Raw genomic sequence first — 21,487 nt, 5'->3', positions numbered from 1 at the left:
TGCTTCTTGACCCTAACGGAGAAAAAGTGGGCATAGGGCAGCTGGGCATCTGCCGAAACCGAACCCCGTGCCCCTGTGGGTCAACACCACAAGTGCTATTTGTTGACCAGATACCCTAGGCAGTGACGTCATTCCAAGCTCAGAATAAACGTCACCTCCTCAGAAAGCCTTCTTTGATCCCTGACCTCCCATAAAGTCCCCTCCTGCACCTGTTTCTCTCTTTAGCGCTTATCCCTTCTAATATTTTTCTTGTTGGTTTTCGGTCTCTTCCCTAAAGTGCAGGCCAAGACCTGCCTGCCTCGTTGACTCCCACAGTAGCCCCTGGCCAGCCACAAAGAAGCACTCAGTAAAAGTTGGTTTTAAAAAAGTGTGGGAGAGTGCACTTACTGGTGTTGCCAAATCCCCTCCAAGCCCCGGTTTTGGTCTGACGCTCTGCAGCCTTGGGTTAGTGGCTATTCTGGCACTGCCCCCACTGCTTCTAGGTCGATGTCATTAGTGACAACAGGATAATCACCTGAGGGACAAAATCTGACAAGGCCTGGCACTGGTACCTATGTGTTACTCATGAATCCAGGTGGGTTCAGACTCAGAGTCCACCAGGTTAAGTGTCCTGGTGGATGCAAGAATCTCCTTGGTATCGTCTCTGACCGAGACATGGTCCTACATCCCTAGGTCAAGTATATCCTATGGTAAGCTCACTACTTCTGCTGTGAGACTGATCTAAAGGTTAAGACGTTTTCCCTTAGCTCAAAAAGTACCTTCCTACAGTGCTCACGGACACCAAACTGAAGTTCTATCTTCAGGAAGAACAGTTTCTTTTTTTTTTCCAATGGAGATATTTGGAGACCTCCACGATCCCCCTACCCCGTCTTCTCCCTGCCTGGACTGACAAACCCTATCCCATGACCCACTCCTGCTCCAGTTTCCTCCAGTTTCTCTTTTTGGGGTGTATTTTAGGTGTTAATCCATATATTGCCCAGAATATGGTGCCCAGTCCAGGGCTCAGGGATCCAGACAGGGAGTGAACTTCACAGATCACAGAGGGATAGTCCCCACTTCATGAATGTCCCCTGTCCACCATGAAGTTCAGGTCGGGCTAATTTTGACAGCCACCACACTGTATCTGCTCAGGGTGTTTGTTAACTAAAACCCTAGATTGCGCACATCCCAGTTATATCCAGCCAGGTTCTCCCAGGTCCTGTGCTTCTGCCAAGTATTTTTTTTTTCCCCAGTGATTTTTAAAGGAGCTAATATAGTCCTATGATGCAAAATTCAAAAGGCACATACAAGTTACAACGAACTATACTTGTTTCTCTCTGACCACTGTCCTCAGCCCTTCAGGATCTCCTACTGTTCCCAGTTTCTTGTGTTCATCCATTAGGTTGTGTGCATTAGTGCAGAATTTGGGTTTGTCCTTGTCAGTTTCATCTGGTCAGTCTTCCTCTAGGGCCCTGCAGGTTGGAGTCTTTTGTGTTTGGGGTCTGTCTTCCTTTAGCCCTCACGTTGGCATTTTCTTCCAGAGTGCTGGCTATGGTGTGATAATCCAACCTTCTATGCAGGTAGACCCCATCAGATCTCGGCTGCATTCACCTCTTCCTTTCTGGAGAGGAAATGGAATCCGGAGCTCAGAGCCCCTTTGTCATTCTTATTGAGGCTCTGCTTTAGAATCTCCTGTCAAAGGGACTTCATGAGAAGGCTCTTCTAGAGATTAGGATTCTGTAGTACAATGGTAGGTCCTGGGTATCTCTTATTATTTCAAAACTTCAGTGTTGCCTGTGCTATGCATCCTGGGTTGAAAGCCACTGCTTAAATGTTTTTGTTTTACAAGGAAACTGAAGCCCAGAGAGGGGCTGGCAGCTGCACGTGCAAAGAGAGCCTGCTGTTGGGAGCTCAGGCTACCAGTGACCACCTTGTCCTTCTCTAATCTACAGTCCAGGCTATTTTGCCTCAGTGTGTAAGGGAGACTGACCACAGAGAGTAGAGGTCAAGAGAACTGAGGTCAGATTGCTTGTTCACACCCACACAGCAGCACACTTGTACACACCCTTCACACAGCCTTGGTCAGGTCCACTCAGAGGCACTGACCAGATAGATGCCTGCCTGCCACACGTACACCTCCATGTGCATGTATTTATAGGCCATGTAGGAATACCACACATACCCAAACACAAACACACATCTACAACCCCTGCTTTCTTCCCTTGTACTTTCTCTCCATCTAACAAAGGAGAAAAAAAATAAAAATAAAAAAACAAAGGAGCATATTCTTGTATCTTTTCCAGGTAAATGGCAAGAATATTTTTCAGTCTTCTCATATGACTTCTGCTGGATTCTTGCTCTGGCTTTTCTGCTCTCTGCAGGATTCAGTGGTTTCTTTGTGATTCTTTTTAGGTATCTGATCCTGCTCCTCCCTGTGTGCTGAGTGCAGGGAAGGCAGGGTCTGCGCTGCCGCTGCCGGGGTTCACAGGCTCTTATCTTGCTTTCAGTGCTTAATCTTGCATGTGTCCAACCTTTGTGGCCACTGGTTTTTATCTTATCCCTGAGGATTCTACTGTGCATCTCCCAGGGGAAAGGACTGTTACTTCATCCCGCTGTGTTCTGCATTCCCCCTGCAGCTGCTGGTCTCATGCCAGGCTGCTGATGGGTGCTCTGTTAATGGAGAAAAAAGGGAGGAGTCTATGCCCAGTGGTGATTCAGCTCCTTATGCCACTTTCTGCAGAGCTTATCAGCTTGCCCCCGCCTGTCCCATGCCTGGGGAAGTTATTCTTGCTACTTTTAATGTTGTTTTCTCCTGAAAATCACTCCCACTGCTCCCACCCCTTCCCCTTAGGTCCTCAGAAGCACCCATCCCATTGAAGTCTGCTTTCTGAAATTCATCTTTTTTTCCTTTGGCCAGCTTCAATACTTTTCCTTGAAGTGTTTGGGGGGGCACTTTTGCCAAGCATATCATCCTCCTTGAAATGTCGGCAGGTTCACCCTTAAGTGCTCAAGACCGGAGGCTCCTTGAAGATCATGTCTCCTCCACAGGACAAGCAGCTCTCTGCTTCCTGAGGGAACTGTTCCACAGTGAACACACCTGGTTATCAATTCTTTCTGCCATTTAGTCAAGAATCAAGGCTGCTTAGAGATCCCCTGAGAGGCTCCTGCTTCCTATCCTGGTAGCCATTTGGCAAATCTGTATCCTTTCTTCCTTGTGACCTCCCAGCCAGACTAGAAGTGTCCTCACCCTGTTCAGTAAGAGGGTACATGGGCTTTGGGGTCATACTCAGCTAAGTTCAATGCCGTATTTCTCCCAAGTGCCAGCTGTGGGGCTTTAGGCATGCTCTGTAACTTCATCTGTTTTCTCATTTGTAAAATAAAGTTCCTAATACTTACCTCTTTTGGTCCTTGAGAAAATGGAATAAGATGGCAGAGTTAAGATCTTAATATTAGGCTTTGTACATAACAGACTCTGTTACTAGTAGTTATTTAGGATTATTATTACCAGCAACTTACTGTTTGATAGACCCTGTGCTAGTGAATGGAGAGTGGGGAGAAACTATATGAAATACTGGGTAGTCTCTTAAGGTGTTTTTGGAAGGAAAACACATTCAGGATGAAAGTGAGCAATAAGAGGCAGTAAATGGAAAGGCATGTCTGAATACAAGTGCTAAGCTGTTTGGTGTTGGCAATAGGTGCTACATGGTCAGGACAGACAGAGCTCAACCCAGCCACGGGTATTCTCACCTTCTTCCTCCTGTCAGTTCTTCTTCATGTTAAGGAAGCCCCAAATCTCCATCCAACCCAGATCACTTCCCTGAGCTCCATCCAGACCTATTTTTCGACTCCAACTGGACACTAACCTCTAAACAGCACAAACCACTCTAAACCCACCATCTCCTGCTCAAATCTCCTCCAGGGATGTCCCACCATCTGCCTGTTCACCTAGAGCAGATGGCCTGTCCCTATCCTTGGCTCCTTCTCTTTTGACCCTATTTCCTCACCAGTCACCTAAACCTATTGATCTTACCTCTTAAATTGAACCAAAGTTTCCATTTTCCTGCACCTCTCCTCCCTTTACCATTGTCTATGTCTCTGTCACATCTTTTCTAAATTGCTGCCATACCTTTAGAAGCTTTTCTGGTCTTCAGTCTTGTTTCCTCCAATCTGTTGTCACAAGGTAATCTTGCTAAATTTCCTCATCTCCTTTTTCTAAAACCCTTTTCTGGCTCTTCACTGATCTCAGAATAAAGTGCACAGCCCTCGCCCAGGCAGAGTGAGGATTACCACAGCTGTAGGGCCCCTCAGTGCCTTGGCTGCTTCCTTTCTCTTCTGTCCTATCACTCACCATGCCCTTTGCTTTGCAGCCATGCTAAACTATCCAAGGGTCTCGGAACAAGCCAGACTCTCTCATCTCCCATTTTTGCTATTTCCTGTGTTCAGAACATCCATCACATCAGGCATCTTTAAGATGCTGCTCAGGTGTTATCTCCTTTGTGACATCTTGGATACCCCTTCCCCAAGCTGGATTAGATGTCCTTCTGGTGTGCTCCTGTGCAATGTGTCATGCTTTGTGGCAAATGTCTATTTGTCTGTCTCCCCTGCTCGCCTTGGAGTTCCCACATAGGTAAGAACCCAACTCTGTCTTCACCATGTACCATGGTAGGACCTTAATACATGTAGGATGTATGGATGATTGGGAATTTGGGGTCTGAGTGGGGCCTTGAGAGGTGGTCTGGAGTCAGATGACCTGGGTTAGAAATCTGGCTCCTTTTCAGTGGATCTGTGTGCATTGGACATGTGACTTAACCCCTCACTTGTTCTTTTAGTTACCTTTTAGTATTTGCCACTTGCCAGAATGATGGGTGCTGGAGATGTAGCCTGAGTCCCTGCGCACCTGGAGCTCCCATTCTAATGTGGTACAGAGACATTTATTGCAGGTGACATTGAATGCCATGACTGCAGAAAGGGCTCAGGTAGGGGCAAACAACTGGGCTCTGGGGCAGGGTGGTTGGTTGGGAAAGCCTCTCTGAGGAGGTAATGTGTAGGCTGTATCCTAAAGACAAAGAAAGTAGCTCTGTGGGGCAGGGCAGAGCACTTAAGGTTGGAAGAACCACCTGTTTGGGCCTGGTGCAGGGAAGAGGAATGTGATGACTGCAAGATCAGGTGTGGCTCAAGGGTGAAGAGTGTGGGGGAGAAAGCAGCTGGAAGTGATGTTAGGTAGTGGGGCCAGATGTGTTGGCCTCATGGGCCATGGGTTTGGCAGCTGTAGGTAGCTGCTGAAGGGCTCTAGCAAAGGAATGAGGCACTCTGGGTTGTTTGGGAACTGAGAGGCGGCAGAATGGACAGGAATTGCTGTGGTGACAAAGGACAATTCAGTGGTTTCTGGCCTGTAATAGGATGGATGCTGTGCCATTATCAAAACTGGGTCGAGGAGATCAAGAGTTCTGTTTGGGCCATACTAGGTTTGAGATGTCTGTGAGTATTCAAGTCATGTAAATGCTTAGAAATGAGTTTAGATTTGGGATGGGGGTGGGGTTTGGGGTAAGGGGAGCTCTCTGACCTTGGGCTTCCTCCTTGGTAAAAAGGAAATATCAGCAGAATTGATTTCCTGGGGCTGCCTGAAGGAGTCCATGATATAAACCACATGAAGCACTCTGGCAGCGGCTTCGCTAAAAGAAAATGCTTGCAGGTGGTGTTGAGAGGGCCATCCATGCCATCAGTCTCTGGACACAGCAGTGGGTCATGAGGGAAGGAGTTTAAAACATGGATCTTAAATCTACTGTCTAGAAGAATTCTAAATAATGGATACAGAGGAATATCTTTCACTCCATAAGTGTAGGCTGTGCTTAGTGGCTTCCTCCCGAAGAGCACAGTAAGGAAGGAGGTGTGACATTAGTGAATACTACCTTGGCCAGATGATCAAGGTTGACAAATCATGTTGAAGGCAGGAACCTTTGATATGATGTGCTGGCAAATTCTAGCCAAGGGGCATTCTACAAAATACCTGACCAGCACGCCTCAACTGTCAAGGTTATCAAAAATAGGGAAAGTTTGAGAAAGTGTCACAGCCCAAAGGATTAAATGTAGTATGCTATTGTGGATGGGATTCTGGAATGCAGAAAAGACTTTAAGGAAAAACTAAGGAATCTGAGTTAAATATGGACTTTATAATAATGTATCTATGTCGGTCCATTAGTTATATAATAAATGTACCATACTAATGTAACATGTTAACAGTAAGAGAAACTGGGTGTGTTGGGGGGTTGGTATACAGCAATTATTTGCTCTATCTTTGCAACTTTTCTGTAAATCTAAAACTATTCTAAAATACGTGTTTGTCTAAATTTACAATAAAACAGTCTGGAGTTGATATATAACAAGTTTAGATAGAAGCTCTTCCACCTTATGCACCAAAATGCTACTCTTTACCTTTAGAGAATGTTTCTGGCAGCCCCATGGGCAGTTCTGCTCTGGTCCAGCCTTACCCCTCAGTGACTGGGCAAGCTGTCTCAACATGTAAATCTGAGTTGCCTCGTGTTTGGAATTCTGGAAACCATTCCTACACAACCCTTTTCCTCTTCTTTGGAGTTTATCTTCTTACTCCAGGGCCTAGGAGTAGCCTCCAGTGTCTTTGGGGCTGAGGCATTAAGGTGTCTGAGTAGTGCATTTGGACTGGGGACTCCATTCCAGCAGCACGGGGACTCTTCATTCAGTCAACAGATATTCATTGTGTACCTATGATGAGCCAAAAAGGATCCTGGGGAAGGATAGAGCAGGTTAAAAAAAAAAAAAAAAAAAAAAAAAAACATTCTATTTTCTTGGAGCTTACAATTCCAGTGAGGAGAGATAAACAAATGGATAATTAAATCCCAAGGAGAAATGCTAATAAGGAAAACTAAAGAAGGTAGGGAGAAAAGGGAGGTGCTCTTTAAGGCATGTAGAGCAAGGAAGGCTTCTCTGAGGTGACCTTTAAGCCAAGACTTCAATGGAGGAGCAAGTCACATGAACCTAGAGGCAGGGGCAGGATGGGGGCATGGGAATAGCTTGTGTGAAGATCCTGAGGCAGAGTGTGCTTGGTGTGTCTGAGAAATGTAAAGGAGGCTAGTGGATGATGGGCAGAGTGAGATGAGAGATCAAGCAGCCCACAGGAGGTCAGATCTTAGGCTTTTAGGGTTATGATGAGGGCTTTGGAGTATATTCCTAGTGGGATGGGAAACCACTGGACAGTTTAAATTGGTAATTTAACACAATCTGATTAATATCTTAAAAAGCTCTCTCTGGCTACTGTGTGGAGAACAGACTATAGTAGGTGGAAGCACAGATAATTGAGAGGCTATTAGAACATCCAGACATGAGATAACTACAGTAGTGAAAGGGGTGGGGTGCTGCTGGGTTCTCAACCTGTTTTGGGAGAGCCTATAGGATTTGCCGGCAGACTGGATGTTGGCTATGAGAGGCAAAGGAGTCAGTCGTGGTTCCAAAGGTTTTGGCCTCAGCACCTGAAGAAAGGAGAGAGAAGACTGTGCACAGTGGAGCATTTCATACTACAGGGCTGAGTATCGGGAGACAGAAGGCCAGAGGCTGGAGCCCTGTGTTCTCCAGTGTTCCAAGGCTGAGAAACTGAAGAGGATACAGTAAGGGAGGCCAAGAAAGGGTAGTCAGAGAATGGAAGGAGATCAGAGTGCTGTCCACAGGTCAAGCAGACAATGCCATTCTAACAGGGAGTGATGAGTATGTATAGGACAGGTGAAGCAAGAAAACTGGTCTTTGGATGTGGCAATTCAGGTCACTGGTGCCCTTGGTAAGGGAACTTCTGATGGGGGCTGTTGAGGAAAAAAGCCTGTAGGAATGGAAGTGGAGGCAGGGAACATGAACATCTCTTGAACAATTTCACTTTCAAGGGAGCAGAGACATGGTGTAGCAGTCAGAGGGAATCTGGAAGCAGGGAAATTGTTTTTGACATGGGAGCTATTACTGTGTGTTGGCATGCAGACATGAAAGATCCAGTCTAGATGATGGCAGGAGAGAGGGGGCAACAGCAAGAGCAAAGTCCTAGAGGTGAGAGGAGGGGATGTCCAGGATGTGGAGTCAGACACAGCAGGCTGGGAGTTTATGCCTCTTCCTCACCCTCATCTTCCCATCACCTGCTCCATCTTCTCAGTTCTGAGCTGGACCTGAGTCTACTTGTCCCACATCCCTCCAGCCTGGGATATTCACTGCTTCCAGGTCCCCACAGCCCCTGCATTGCCTGAGCCCTCTCCCACTGCTTCCCACCCGCAGACCTCTTGTGGAGCTTCCACTCTGCCCCAAGGCAACACCCACGTCCTCTCTAGCACATTTTGACTTCTGGCATTTCCTCTCACCAACCAGATTGTGCACCTTGTTCAGTAACTAATGTGTAGATTACATTTCTGGGACACTTTCACAGACCTCACTGGACTTTTCCCCTTGGGAGGCAGGCATTATTTCCATGTTCCAGGCTCAGAGAGTTAGGTGCAGGGCACACTGCTGGGTCTCAGAGCCTCCCGCCTTTAGGTCATTGGCCCACAGGGCTTAGGGAGCCAGTGATAGCCTACCCTACTTGGTCATCCACTCCTCTGTGGCTGTGTCCTGTAGGGTAAGGATGACAAGCCCCTCTGTCCCCTCCCCCATGCAACCCCAAACTCCAGGCACTTCTTCACCAGAGGAAGGCTGGTGTGCAAGCCTCTATCCTGGAAGTGTGTGAAGAACCAGGCATCCAGAGACCAGGGGGCTATGACTGTTTTTCATCTCTAAGTTAAGGGCAGGCAGGAAAGCCAACTCAATGATGGACCCTGGCTCCACCCCTTCCACCTGGGCCTCAGACCACCAGCTTCTAGAAACTAAGGCAGGACATCAGCCTTGTAGAGGGAAAGAAGCCAAGTTCTAATCCTTAATCAGTAGAAACTGCCTTCAACATTGTCACCATCTTGGGAGGTGGGATTTGGGGACGGTGAGTACTAGAGAAAAAGGAAATTTTGGTGTGAGAAGAGTGTTACTTCTGTTTCTGACCTCTGCTTGCCTCATACTGGGAAAGATAACTTCATGCCTATTTTTCCAATTAAGGAAATGAGAATATGCTTCTTTCTAGCCATTTGAGAGGAGTTGATCTTGAGAGGAGTCGGCTGTGTTGTGGAGGGGAGAGGGTTGTACAGATCCTGTGTCACAGTGAGAGGCATAGAAGCCCAAGCCTTGCTAGTTGGTAAGAAATCACCAGTTTATTGAATGAAAAACCCAACATCCATTCAGTCCCTCAAGCCCCACCCTTCTCCGGCCCCAAGAGAGCAGCTCAGCCCAGGAGATGCTCTGGATGATAGGGCTGAACAGGGGATAAGGGCTGGAGGAGTTTGGGGAGGTATGGAGAATGAGAAAAACACTTTTCAAAATGAAGTTCTGTGCAAAAACTTCGAGAAGGGATGAGAGGGCAACGGTAAAGCTCTGAGGGTGCTGGAGGAGATAGAGGGCTGCAGCTGGGATGGCGGCCCTGCGTGCTCAGCTTCTCCTGAGAAGGCTGATGGTCGAGGCTGAGGAGTTGGCTCAGAACCCCATGGCGAGAGGGAGGGATTGGAGCCTGCTGGAGAGACACCTGGCTGGGAAGGTGGGCTCTCTGACCAGGTGTGAGGGGGGGAAGAACACACTAGGGAATGGGACACAAATGGACATGGTTGGCACAGGGTGATGTAGGGACACAGACAATATGCCGGTGGGGGTCTGCCTCCCATCTGTCCCAGTTTGGAGTTCAGGAAGAGGCATCGTTGTGCTGGGGTAAATGGGGTGGGAGGCAGAGGGAGGAGAGTTATCAACAAAGGGGAAGCCACAAGGACAGGGGCTGGTGCCCAAGCAAGTTACATGGAACCACCAAGAGACTGGCTGTGCAGATAACCAAAGAAACACTCAAGGGTGCTTGTGACATCTAGGGGGAGCCTGGGGGTAAGTGAGGAAGTCGTGCATAGGGGAGACCAGGAAGGCCCCCTCTACCCTAGAAAGACATGGCATCACCATAGAATGCTGTCCTGGGGGTGAGGGAGGGGTGGGGCTGCCCCTGTGACTGTGGAGGGGAAGGGGGCCCGTGGGCTCACACTGCCCCTTCTACCCCCCACTGGGAGAACCCATGGCAGTGAGAAGTGGCCCTGGGCCTCACTTGGGGGGAGCAGGTTGGGCAGCTGGTAGAGATAGGGAGGGCTGAACTCCCTGCTATGTGCCAGGATTCCAGGTTTCCTATTTCCAGGAAGGAACTGGTGCCATGTGGGGAGAGTGGAAGTCAGTGAAGGAAGGCCCAGAGGACTCAATTCTACAGATGGGTGCCAGAAGGCAAAATCGACATGCCTTGGGCCTGGAGCAGGAGGGAGGGGGCTGAGCAGGAGGGAGGGGAGCAGTGTCCCCACTGGCAGTGTCCTTCAGGACTGGGCAAGAGAGATGCAGGCTCCTGGGCCAGGAAAGGGGATGCTGGGCCCGGGCCTGCTGGCCTCCCCCTGCCCGCAGGCGGTGAGGCTGGTGGCAGTGCCAGGAGGGAGAGTGGCCAGGAGATAGTGCCCTCAGGTGGCCTTGCTGCCACTGAATAGTCCCACTGGAAAGTGCTTGACATGGGTGGGCCACTGGGCCGCCAGCTGGAAGAACTTGATGTCACTCCACTCGACTCCGTCGATGGACACTGGGGTAACAGGGGAAGGAGGGGTTGACCAGGGCTGCTAAGGCCACCTCCCCCACCAAGTCCCCTGCCCCTCTTCTTCCCGCCCTGCCAAGCACCCTTCTCCCTCCCCAGTCTCCCCGTACCTCTCAGCATGGTCTGCTGCTGCTTGGCTGAGCAGATGAGGCGGCTGATGCCCTCGATGACCTGGCTCTTGGAATCTACCTCCTTCTCTCGAGGTTTCTTGCTCAGGAAGATAGTGGGAACTGGAAAACAAGCAGAACCACCTCCGTCATAGCCCTTGGAAAAGCAGCTACCTCTCCTTCCTCTCTCTCATCCCCTGGCACCCTCTTCCTGGGGGAAGGGGAGGTGATATTCAGACAGCCATCCTTCCTCCCTTGCTCCCTAGCTCTGGGTAGGTGGGAAGCAAATACCAAGATCTTTGAGTCCTGCCCCCTCTCAGCAGAGGCCTCTCCCTGAGCCTGGGTATCTTTGACTGTGTAACAAGGACCTGGGGCCAGTTAGTCTCTGAGGCCATTTCCAGCTTGAATGTTCTAGGTAGCCTGTGGGGCAAGGTGCCTGTGCCTTTGGGCTCTTCTTCCTACACACTTGCGCCCTCATAGGGTCAAATCTGCTGTGGCTACGAGGCCTCACAGGAGTGTTTGCAACATTTCTGTCCCAGGGATGTTGGGGCAACAAGGAGGACACTGCAGAGCTGGCCAATCTGCCAGCTCTGGGCAAATATCAGGGCTACACTTGTTTGGCTTTAGGCTTGGCACAGCCCTCTGCTTGCCCCCAAGAGGAACTCTATTAAGCAGAGGCATGAAGAGAAAGAGGCCCAGCTGCTTTGGGTCCAACAGGTAGAGAAAGCTCCTACCTGACAGCTGGTTGATGGGTGAGGTTGTGAGGGCCCTTGAGTCACCTGGCAGGCTTGCCTGGTATGGCAGGCTCACAGCCAGATCGGTGGAACAGACAGTAGCAAGCTCTGCCCTAGGGCTGGCCTGGTTGTGGGGATTCTTGCCTTACTCTCTGAGAGCACAGGACCGCTCCCAACTCCACCTCTAGTGCCTGAAGCCACCCCTATTATCCAAAATGGGCTGTACTCTTCTTAATTCTTACACAACAATGCCCTTTTGTTCATAAGAGCTTCAGTGACCCCCAGGGTTGGGTGCAAATGCCCTGCTTCATGGGGACACAGTGACATCTTCCTCTGTCACACAGTCCATCCCTAAGGGCAGTGGCTGGTAAGGCTCCCTTCATTATGGCAGCACTAACTGCCCTGGCCCCTAAGGCACTGATGTTCAGCAGGCAGGGACCACTCACCCACTGGGGACATCCATTTTTCTTCGTTATAGAAGGAATGGCCTTGTCTCACAAGGTGAGCTAAGACCCTTACAGAAAAACCCAGGCTGGACATGATCTATGGACGGCTTCGCCCACGTCCAAAGGTCTCCCAGAAGCAGACCCTGTCCCAGACCCTGAGAGGAGATAGTGAACGCTAGTGGTCCTGATTGTCCCTGGCCTCAGATGTCACCTACCTTTCTTGTTCTTCTCTTTGGTGACCACAGTCATTGCCATGGTGCCGGAAAGCTGGGCCTCCCCACCATGGGGTAGGCGGGAAACCTGCACTGAGCGGAAGACGCTCTTGAGGGTGTTCTTGGAGCTGGCATCCCTCTTGTCACCTTCCCTCCTCCGCTCACCAGGGTGGCCCAGCCAGTAGTCCACCTGGAGGCCAATCACATCCCCATATGGGCTGTTGGGGCTCCTGAGGAAGAGGAACAGTAATGGAGAGTAGTCTCTGCCCTTAGCTCCCAACTACATGGCCAGACTGGAGGACCTAGAGGGGACCGCCAGGCTCTGGGAGGGGTGAGAGGAGGTGGCAGGCTAAGTGGTTCTGGGTCCCCTCCAGTTTCATAGAATTGGTTTGTGTGGGTAGGAGAGGCTGACGGAAGGGAAGACAAAGCCAGGAAAGGGTAAAGCCCTGGGGCACTGTGAGGGAGCCAAATACAAAGTCACAGGGGGATGAGGGAGGCAGAGAGGAAGGGAGCTTTATGGAGAAAGTGTGCATGCGTACACATACACACTCACATGCACACACATGTGCACACCCAGTAAGCAGAGCACAGACAGAACCTAGACAAGTGCTGGAGAGATTAAGTGGGGCAGAGGCGCAAGCACCTTGGCTGGCTCCACAGCAGACCCGGGAGGGAGCGCTGATGGATGCTGACCTGCGGCTTTCTCTTATTTATGGCACTTCTAGCTCAGGGATAATTTTAGCTCCAAGGGGGAAAAGGGCTGATGTTTTCTTGAAAGGAGGCGTCAGACACAATAGATACACAGGCTACAAAGTCCTCTGACATTTCTCTCTCTGCCTGATTCCAGTGGTTCCATTAAAAATCAGCTTAAATGGGATGGGAAAGGAGGTCATGGTAAGGGCTGGCCCCCAGGCCTCCTGGGAAGGCTGGAACCATAAAGGAGTACCAGCCATGAGGCATTTCCTCCTTTCCTGAACTGTCCCTTCTGTAAATCAGTAGAGGCCATGAAGCGAAGTGGATAGAAGAAAGGGAGAGGGAGAGTAAGGGTCTGGATCCGAAGTGCAATGTAGGCTTCTTACCATCTAAGAACATTCATGTTCTTTAGGGACCATGACCCTGTCATTGGTGTTTCTAGAAAAACCACTGGCCAGTGTCTACCCTTTCTGCTGCTGAGGATCTTCTCCAGAAGAAACAGAGACAAGACAGACAAAATGGAAATAAGGAGGAGGAAGGTGCAGGGGCCCATTTGTGTTCCCTTTCCTTTTTTTTTTTTTTTTTAAGATTTTATTTATTTATTCATAGAGACAGAGAGAGAGAGGCAGAGACACAGGCAGAGGGAGAAGCAGGCATCATACAGAGAGCCTGACGTGGGACTCGATCCAGGGTCTCCAGGATCACGCCCTGGGCTGCAGGCGGCGCCAAACCGCTGCGCCACTGGGGCTACCCATGTGTTCCCTTTCCTCACCTCATGGCCTGCTCCCTTGGGGCCCCTATGGGAGCGCTCTGCTCCACCCTCCTTGTCAGCTCCTTTTGTTCAGGCAGGCATGAGAGCTGCCTCCTGAGAGGCTGCCCTGACCACCTGATCTACACTCTGGATACTTGAGACCCTAAAGAAATTATTTCCCCTTTCAGAACGATCCCCCTACTAATTTTTCATAGTGCTTACTGCAAACCTACACAGTTTGAGTTTTTTGCTGCCCTGGCACTGCCAGAGCCCAGGAGTCTGAGTGCCAGGACTAGGACCAGCCTTTCTTATTTGCTGCTACAGCTCCAGTGGCTCAAATGGCCACTATGCTGACAGACAGACTGCATGCATGAAAGAAGGCAACTCCCATGTGCCAGGCACCAACAACACACGCTCTTATCGAAGCCTCACAAAACTGTTGACACCTCTATTTCACTCTATTTCCAGAGTCGAAAATGAACCTTGTACAAGTGACAAAGGTTCTTTGCTTGACTAAACTTCAGAAACTTTAATCTGGCTCCTAAACCTTTCCCTAGGCCCATTTGCATACTTCCTTGTAAAATCTAGTTTTAGCAAGAACCTGCTAAGACAGTTAGCAAGAACCCCCACCCTCCCTATCTGATTATCTGGGTCACCTGGCCAGGCTCCTCATCACCCCACCCCCCACCACCTCCAGAGATGTCTGATACCCTGACTTGTCTCAGTTAAGAATCTTGTTGGGTCTGTTTAGAACCCCTCTTACCCCTGATGTTTCTTCTTAGTAATTTTCCATCCATACCCACTCCCAGGGTAGAAATTCACACTTATTCAGGCTGTATTTGGAGTTGACCTACCCACCCTGCAAAATCCACAGTAGTGCTCCCTACACCTATTTCAATGGTTATGCCTTGATGTGGTCTCCTTCACTGTGCTTTATTTTATTTTTTAGATTTTATTTATTTACTTGAGAGAGAGAGAGAGAGAGAGAAACAGGGAGCGTGCAAATGTGGGGAAAGAGCGGAAGGAGAGGAAGAGAGAATCCCAAGCAGCCTCATGATTTGGGCTAAGCATGGAGCCCAACATGGGGCTCAATCCCACAACCCTGAAATCATAACCTGAGCTGAAATCAAGCGACAGATGCTTAACCGAGTCAGCCAGGTGCCCCTCCCTCACTGTGCTTTAACAAGTATCACTGAGTAATACAAGCTAATATAGTAGACCTAGCACAGAACCACGACTCAAACCCAGGTGTGCAGGACTCCCATGGCTACACTCTTTCCAGCACGTTGGGCAGTCCCCTAGCAAGACTCCTGCACAGCACTTTACAGGCTGCAAAGGGCCTCTCTGCTGTTTGTCTTATTCAGCTTTTTTACCCCAGAAGACATATGGGGAAGAAAGTATCCTGCATTGTACAGAGTGGTTCTACTTGCCCGGCTAGTGACCTAAGTCTCTGAATTTGAACTCCAAAGTTCTTGCCACTATCCTGCTTTCTACATGCAGTATGCCATCATTGTTGTACAATGCTGCAGGCAGGCAGTGGGGAGTCAGTCAGGTTCCTGGGCCCTGATGGAGGGGTTTGGCAGGAAGGAGAGGTATAGGTAAGAGCCCCTTACCCCACAACGGCGAGGGCACTGCTCATGGATGGGGACGAAGGTGGGGTGGCTGTGGTATCTCGGCTCAGGCCTGAGCTGGAAGGCGGTGATGTGGAGGGCACAGTAAGGCTGACCACAGGTGAATCATCTCCATCACCTGTCACGGGGACAAACACAGTTGGCCACAGGAAGCCACCCCTGACCAGTAGGTGACAAGGTGTGAGGACCCCTCTGTCTCAGCTACACCTGAGCCTTAGACACCTCCCCACTCTACCCTGCCATCACTTCACCTGGGCAGTGAGGATGCCCATAAGTCTTCCTGCTCAAACTCTGACTTAACCTTAGGACACCCAAAGTCTTCACTGTCTGGCCTGCTGGACTAGAGACAGGGCATTACCCCACCTCACAGGAGCAGAAGGGCCCCAGGCTTACCTGCAGTGGAAGGAGAGTCTTCAACCAGACCCACTTTTACCACCTGGGAGAAAGAAGAGACACTGTGTTAGATCCTCTCACTAAAGCTGGACACATTTTGATCCGTTTGGAAGCAGGTGATTAGACACAATAGCCATTGCTATATATTATTATTATTTGATTGTAGGCTTTAAAAATCTTTGCAAATCCAGAGTAACCCAGATCTGATCTTTAAGATATGTAAAAAAAATTTTTTTTAAATATTTTATTTATTTATTCATGAGGGACACAGAGAAAGAGAGAGGCAGAGACACAGGCAGAGGGAGAAGCAGGTTCCATGCAGTGAGCCTGTTGTGGGACTTGATCCTGAGACTCCAGGATCATGCCCTGAGCTGAAGGCAGAAGCTCAACTGTTGAGCCAACCCAGGCATCCCAAGATATGTAAAAAAAAAAAACCAAAAAGTTTAAAGATTTTATTCATTTATTCATGACAGACACAGAGAGAGAGAGAGAGAGAGGCAGAGACACAGGTAGAGGAAGAAGCAGGCTCCATGCAGGAGCCCGAGGTGGGACTCGATCCCAGATCTCCAGGATCACACCCCGGGATCACACCCCAGGCTGAAGGCAGGGCTGAAGGCAGCGCTAAACTGCTGGGCCACAGGGGCTGCCCCAAGATATGTAAAAATTAAGCCCAGTTCTAAACAATGAGGTTTGGGCACATGAGACCTCATGGTTCACCTCTGGGAAGGGCAAAGCCACCCTGAAGGCAGGAACCATTTCAGTGTTCTGATCATGTTTCTTCTAAGACCACATGGGTAGGAGGCCATCTTCCCATGTCAGAGAAGTGAAGAGCCACTGTGAGAAAGCTTGGTAAGGCAGCATGTTGCGGGGGAGGTGCTCTCTGAATGCCTGTGACACCAAGCAAGGGAGCGTGCTGAAGTGCTGATACCAGGTTCCTCCTTTCTAGACTTGCTGGAATCTGGGAGAATATGGATAAGAAGGTGATCGCAGGCACCCCTGCCCCTTCCCTACCTCAAGGAAGTTGTATTGATTAAAATTCCCAAAGAATTTTAAATTTCTCATGGAGAATTCGGGGAAGGATAGAGGGGGCCCTCCAGCGGCCAGCAACATGCACAGCTAGACAGAGACTGAATGTCACAGCTTTGGTTTGAGACGACAGGTGAATTCTGGGGAAGTAGCAGGCCCAGGGCCTATTACCTGGCAGAGGGGCTAGGAAGTGCTGAGAGGTCATGGAAGCTGGGCCCCGGGGACTGGTGGGGAGTGGAGATCACATGCAGATGGTCCCCTCAAGGTTGCTCAGAATACAGTGCTGCTATTCACTGAAGTCTGTCCCAAATTCTCTATGCATCCTTATTTTAGTTCCCAGAAAATAACACAACAATACTCTCAACTTCCTGGATATAATTCTCCTTGTTCCCCTGGCATTATTATGAGGCTGTCAATTCCTTTGTTTCAATTAAAAAATTTTTTTATATTTCTCTCTTTTCTGTGAGGTCAGAGTGGGCAGCAACCCACAGCTCCATGAAGATGGAAATCAAATCATCAGCCTAGGCTACAGGCCATAGTTTATAGCCTTCATTCAACATGGCTATGGGAGTAGCCCCAGTAGCTAACAGGGACTGAGTGGACCATTCAGACAGGAAGCTTTAGCAAGGCACAAGAAGGGGTAACTGAAATTCTCCACGCTCAGGGATCTCTTACGATCACTCAAGACATACAGAACCTGGGCTGAGCACAGAATAGGCTCTCTGTCTGCATATGCCGCCCTGATCAAAGCTAGGAGATCACAGGAAAAGATACAAGCTGATTTGGAAGGGAAATTCAACTGTCTCGTACATGGAAATCTGAATTTTCAGTCATGCTTTTGTGGTGTGCTTTGGCCCCATAGGGTGTCAGCATTGTCATCTCTGGGGTCCCTCTCTTAATTGGTTTCTGCCCAGCTACTGCCAAATGAAAGGCTACTACCATCGGACATCAGAGATATCCAAAAGGTTTCCATTTTGTTTTCAAAACTAACTCATCTAGAGATTCTCCTTTGATTAAATAAGAGGGGAAAGAAGGGACCTTCTTTTCAGTGGTACATCTGACCCCAAAGACAGAAATAACTACTTCTTGGACTTCTCTTCAGAATATCATCTGAAGAGATGATTATTATTTCATTTCTTTTTTTAAAAGATTTTATTTATTTATTCACGAGAGACAGCTATATCTATATATCTATATCTATATATATCTATATCTATCTATCTATCTATCTAGAGAGAGAGAGAGAGAGAGAGAGAGAGAGGCAGAAGCACAGGCAGAGGGATCCATGCAGGGAGCTCAATGTGGGACTTGATCCTGGGTCTCCAGGACCACACCCTGGGCTGAAGGTGGCGCTAAACCGCTGAGCCACCCGGGCTGCCCCATATTCTTTCATTTCTGAGGCAGCTTTCTTTTTCCTAGAGCCTGTAGAAGCTGTGCTCTGGACATCACTCCCTAGGCCGAGGCAGTGGTTCAGGGCTTGGTGTAAAAGATACAAGATACCAGTGATGATCTGAGGATAGTCCATGATTCAGGAAAGGAGGACACTAAAAGGAACAGCTCAGTGCATATCCCAGCCCAGGGTTTCTTGACCTGGGCACAACTGACATTAGGGCCAGATCAATCTGTTGTAGGTGCAGTCCTGTGCACTGCAGGAAGTTTAGCAGCATCCCTGGTCTTTAACCACTAGATGCCAGTAGAACCCCAACTTCCAGCTGTGACAACCAAAAATGTCTACAGACATTGCCAGATGTCCCCTGGGGGCAAAAATCACTTCTGGATGAGAACCACTGTCTAGATGAATCTTGTGTGTGTGTGTGTGTGCATGTGGGGAGGGACAGCAAGGCCAGGAGAATGGGTGGGGTACAAAGGAATGAGGAGACAGAACTTACACCAATGAAGGGGATAAACTTCTGATAGGAGTCTTCATCAGGGCTGTTGGGAGAGAAAGGAAAGCCTTACAGTTAGTGGGTAATACTGCATGGAGAGCTGGGGATACAAGCTTTTCATATTTTATTGTGGCTTCAAGAGAGTCCAGACACCACACTTTCCATCATGTCTCAGAATGCCATGAAGCCATGAAGAGCCACAGATGGAAGCAAAAGACACCATTCTGCATACTACATCAACGTGAATTTCAGTCTCTAGGATGGACTTCTTATATACTAAGGGCATATCAATTTGGGTGGGGAGGTCTAGGACAAGGAGGGGAGGCAGTAAAAATTCTGTCTCTGTCCTTCATTTTCTCTTGGGTGCCTATGAAGGGAAATGGGTGGGGGGAAGGAAAATAGGGAAGAGCAAAGAAAACTCAAGATTTATCTAGCCCACTCACCCTATTTTCAAGAAATCCCCTGAAGTCAAACTTACAACTTATGTCTGCAGGTCAGCATGGCTTCAGCCACAGGTAGCTGGTGTGTCACACCTGCGCCATTGACATACTGCATGACTCGCCCTACCACGTCCAGTTGCTCTGCAGAAAAGACAAGAGATAACTACCAATTTACTTCAGCAGGCAAACCCGAAAACCCTCTTAAAGAGACCCCTTTTGTTGAGACCCATCAGAAGACCCTGGGAGTTGTGGCAGAGAAAGGGTTCTAAAGATCCTCTGGTTTCCAATCTCTGCAGTTCCTCAAAGTTCAGCTCTTTTCTGGGCTAATCATACTCCTGCATCTATTTTGCTCAGACCAATCTCATAACCTAGAGGAAGCCCTCCATTCCACCAATCTCTGCCCATTACTTCCTTCAAGGTCTAGTGATGCATTTACTACTCCTCAGCCTTGTAGAGCTCAAGCTCACTCTAAGCCCTGCCACTTTTACTCTGTATTTCAGAGCAAAGATATGGTCTGCACAGTGTTATCTGCTTATCAACAGATTGCTTAGTAACTATTCTCTGCTTCTTATATTTGATTTCTACACCTAGAAATGTTTTCTTCACCACCTCCTCAAGCCCTTCCTCATTCCTAGATGTTTAGGAGCAGAGCAAACAGCAGAGACTAAAAACAGCCAGAGTGAGGAAGGGCTACATATAGTGGGCTTCCTCCTAATAAATACTTACCAAAAATAAATAAATAAAAAAATAAACATGCAAAGGGATTGGGAGTGGTAGAACCATAGGGAGGAAAAGAAGTATGCTCTTCTGGCCTTCTCCTCTGGCCAAGACTGGCTCTCCATGCACCAGGCAGCATCTTGCCTCAATTCCTTGCACAGGGCTATTACCTGACACTGGGGGCTCCGAGCGACTGAAGAGATCTCTCCAGCCAGAATCCAGGAAGGTACTGCCATATCTACTGTCGACTGAGCCCAAGTATTTGGCCACAGGGTGAGAACCTGGGGGATGGAAACCAGAGATGGTGAACTAGTTAAGGGGCAGAATAACGGCCTGGGCTTTGATCTCCCTAACTGTCCCTTTCTAGGGTCCAGCCCCAACATGCTGCTTCAGGAATGAAAACTGCCCCATCTTTACCGAGGGGAATGATGAGAAAGCGCATGTAGCCAAGCCAGTCAGAGGTCTTGCTTGCCAACGACTTGACAAAGAACCGAAGGATGGAGCTCAGGTAACTCTGGCCTCCCACTGCTGCCACCTTCACCGGCCTTGGCATGGAGGAGTTGCAGTTGCAGCTGGGAAGCAAGGGAAGAGTCGTAACTACATCCAGGAGGTTCACCAGTGTCCTTGCTCAGAGAAGGCCCCAAGCTCTGACTTTATTTGCTCTCAACAACCCACAGGGAAAAAAATAAGCCAATAAACAAAATAATACACAGAGAGGCAACAAACTATGGTGCTTTTGCAATTAGGAGAGAAATCCAGAATCAAATAAGGCATGTAATTATCTACAAGGAAGAATTAGCTTAGGCTAAGGGGAGACAATTTGGCAGTGCTGCCAGGGCCCAGCAGTGAGCATGAGCCCAGATGCCTGGAAGGCCCAAAGTTCTCATTCCCATTGGCAGGGCCTCCCAGTCCATCTGGGGGAGGTTCTGGGGAGAGAAAGATCTACTCTGGATGCCAAGCAGCATGGCACAGATAGAAGGGTGAGAATAAAATGTAAAACCCTGGTTCTCTCTCCTTGATCTTCTTCATCCTGGGTTTAAGAAGAAGATGCAGCAGGTTAAGGAGTCCAGGTAGGGAGGCAGGGAGAGCAGGAAAATGACATTTTCACACCCTGACCTCTGGGGGCCAGCAGGGACATCAGAACATCATGGCCTGCTGCTGCCCAACCACACAGTGACCGAGGATTTTTGGTCTGATGAGGCCAGGCAGTCCTGTCATTGCTTAGAAGTCAGGGCAGGAGAATGAGGTCAGAGGGAATCCCAAAGGGCAGGAGATAAGTAGAGCCCTTACTAGCGCTGGATACGGGTGAGTAGGGCAGACAGCACGGCCTGGACCTCTACGGTGGAGCAGGTACACACAACAGGCTTCCGTTGGTCCTGGAGCAGCTCTGCCACGTACTGGGGGGCAGGGAAGGAAAGGGCAAGGACACAGGTGAGGCCACGCAGCAGGGACGCAGCTCCTCCACAGGCATCAGGAGAGTAAGGCCCGGCTAGAGTTGCAAGGCCCTGTCCTCTGTCTTCCAGACCAAAGCTGGGCAAAGGAGGTCAGGTTTCTGGCTGCCAGCGAGGAGAAGGTGGGGCTAGCCCCCTGCAGATATACTAACCAGGAAATGTGGGAAGGCTAAGGAATCTTTAGATTCTAATGCTGTCTCTGCAGCATGTGTTCCAGATGGCAGGGCTGCTAGGAAAGAGGGATTCTAGCACCAGGATCTAACTAGATGGACAGCGGTCACTAGGAGCCAGAGGGGACTGGCTCTGCCTCTTCTGAATTGCCTTCATGGCAACTAGG

At 49.2% G+C, this 21,487-nt stretch overlaps 1 protein-coding gene and 2 long non-coding RNA genes across 4 annotated transcripts in view; 1 reads left to right on the top strand and 2 right to left on the bottom strand.

Annotated features, from left to right (window-relative positions):
• Window positions 1-1,286: 1,286 nt before the first annotated feature.
• LOC144292358 (uncharacterized) lies at window positions 1,287-8,571 on the bottom strand. The gene is made up of 2 exons (XR_013359799.1): window positions 7,384-8,571; window positions 1,287-6,739 (listed from the first exon to the last, which is right to left on the bottom strand). It is a non-coding gene; the product is annotated as an uncharacterized LOC144292358 (long non-coding RNA).
• Window positions 8,572-9,196: 625 nt separating this feature from the next.
• Window positions 9,197-21,487, bottom strand: part of PACS1 (phosphofurin acidic cluster sorting protein 1) — a 141,163-nt gene continuing 128,872 nt past the window's right edge. The window contains exons 15-24 of the mRNA XM_077862489.1: window positions 20,990-21,096; window positions 20,117-20,271; window positions 19,870-19,980; window positions 19,021-19,123; window positions 18,546-18,588; window positions 15,631-15,673; window positions 15,220-15,355; window positions 12,166-12,392; window positions 10,774-10,893; window positions 9,197-10,651 (exon numbers count right to left, since the gene is read on the bottom strand). Of these exons, the coding sequence (XP_077718615.1) occupies window positions 10,536-10,651; window positions 10,774-10,893; window positions 12,166-12,392; window positions 15,220-15,355; window positions 15,631-15,673; window positions 18,546-18,588; window positions 19,021-19,123; window positions 19,870-19,980; window positions 20,117-20,271; window positions 20,990-21,096 (1,161 nt within the window). The 3' untranslated portion in view covers window positions 9,197-10,535. The remainder of the gene's footprint in view (window positions 10,652-10,773; window positions 10,894-12,165; window positions 12,393-15,219; window positions 15,356-15,630; window positions 15,674-18,545; window positions 18,589-19,020; window positions 19,124-19,869; window positions 19,981-20,116; window positions 20,272-20,989; window positions 21,097-21,487) is intronic.
• Window positions 11,709-20,424, top strand: LOC144292357 (uncharacterized). 2 transcript variants are annotated; one of them, XR_013359797.1, is made up of 4 exons: window positions 11,709-12,005; window positions 13,298-13,394; window positions 15,544-15,746; window positions 20,067-20,424. It is a non-coding gene; the product is annotated as an uncharacterized LOC144292357 (long non-coding RNA). The 2 variants fall into 2 exon arrangements; XR_013359798.1 differs by lacking the exon at window positions 13,298-13,394 and having other exon boundaries at window positions 11,728-12,005.

The sequence above is a fragment of the Canis aureus genome, chromosome 21 (genome assembly GCF_053574225.1).
Source record: "Canis aureus isolate CA01 chromosome 21, VMU_Caureus_v.1.0, whole genome shotgun sequence".
Lineage (NCBI taxonomy): Eukaryota > Metazoa > Chordata > Mammalia > Carnivora > Canidae > Canis > Canis aureus.
Note: the sequence above shows the minus strand (reverse complement) of the source record. Positions and strands in the feature narration are given on the sequence as shown.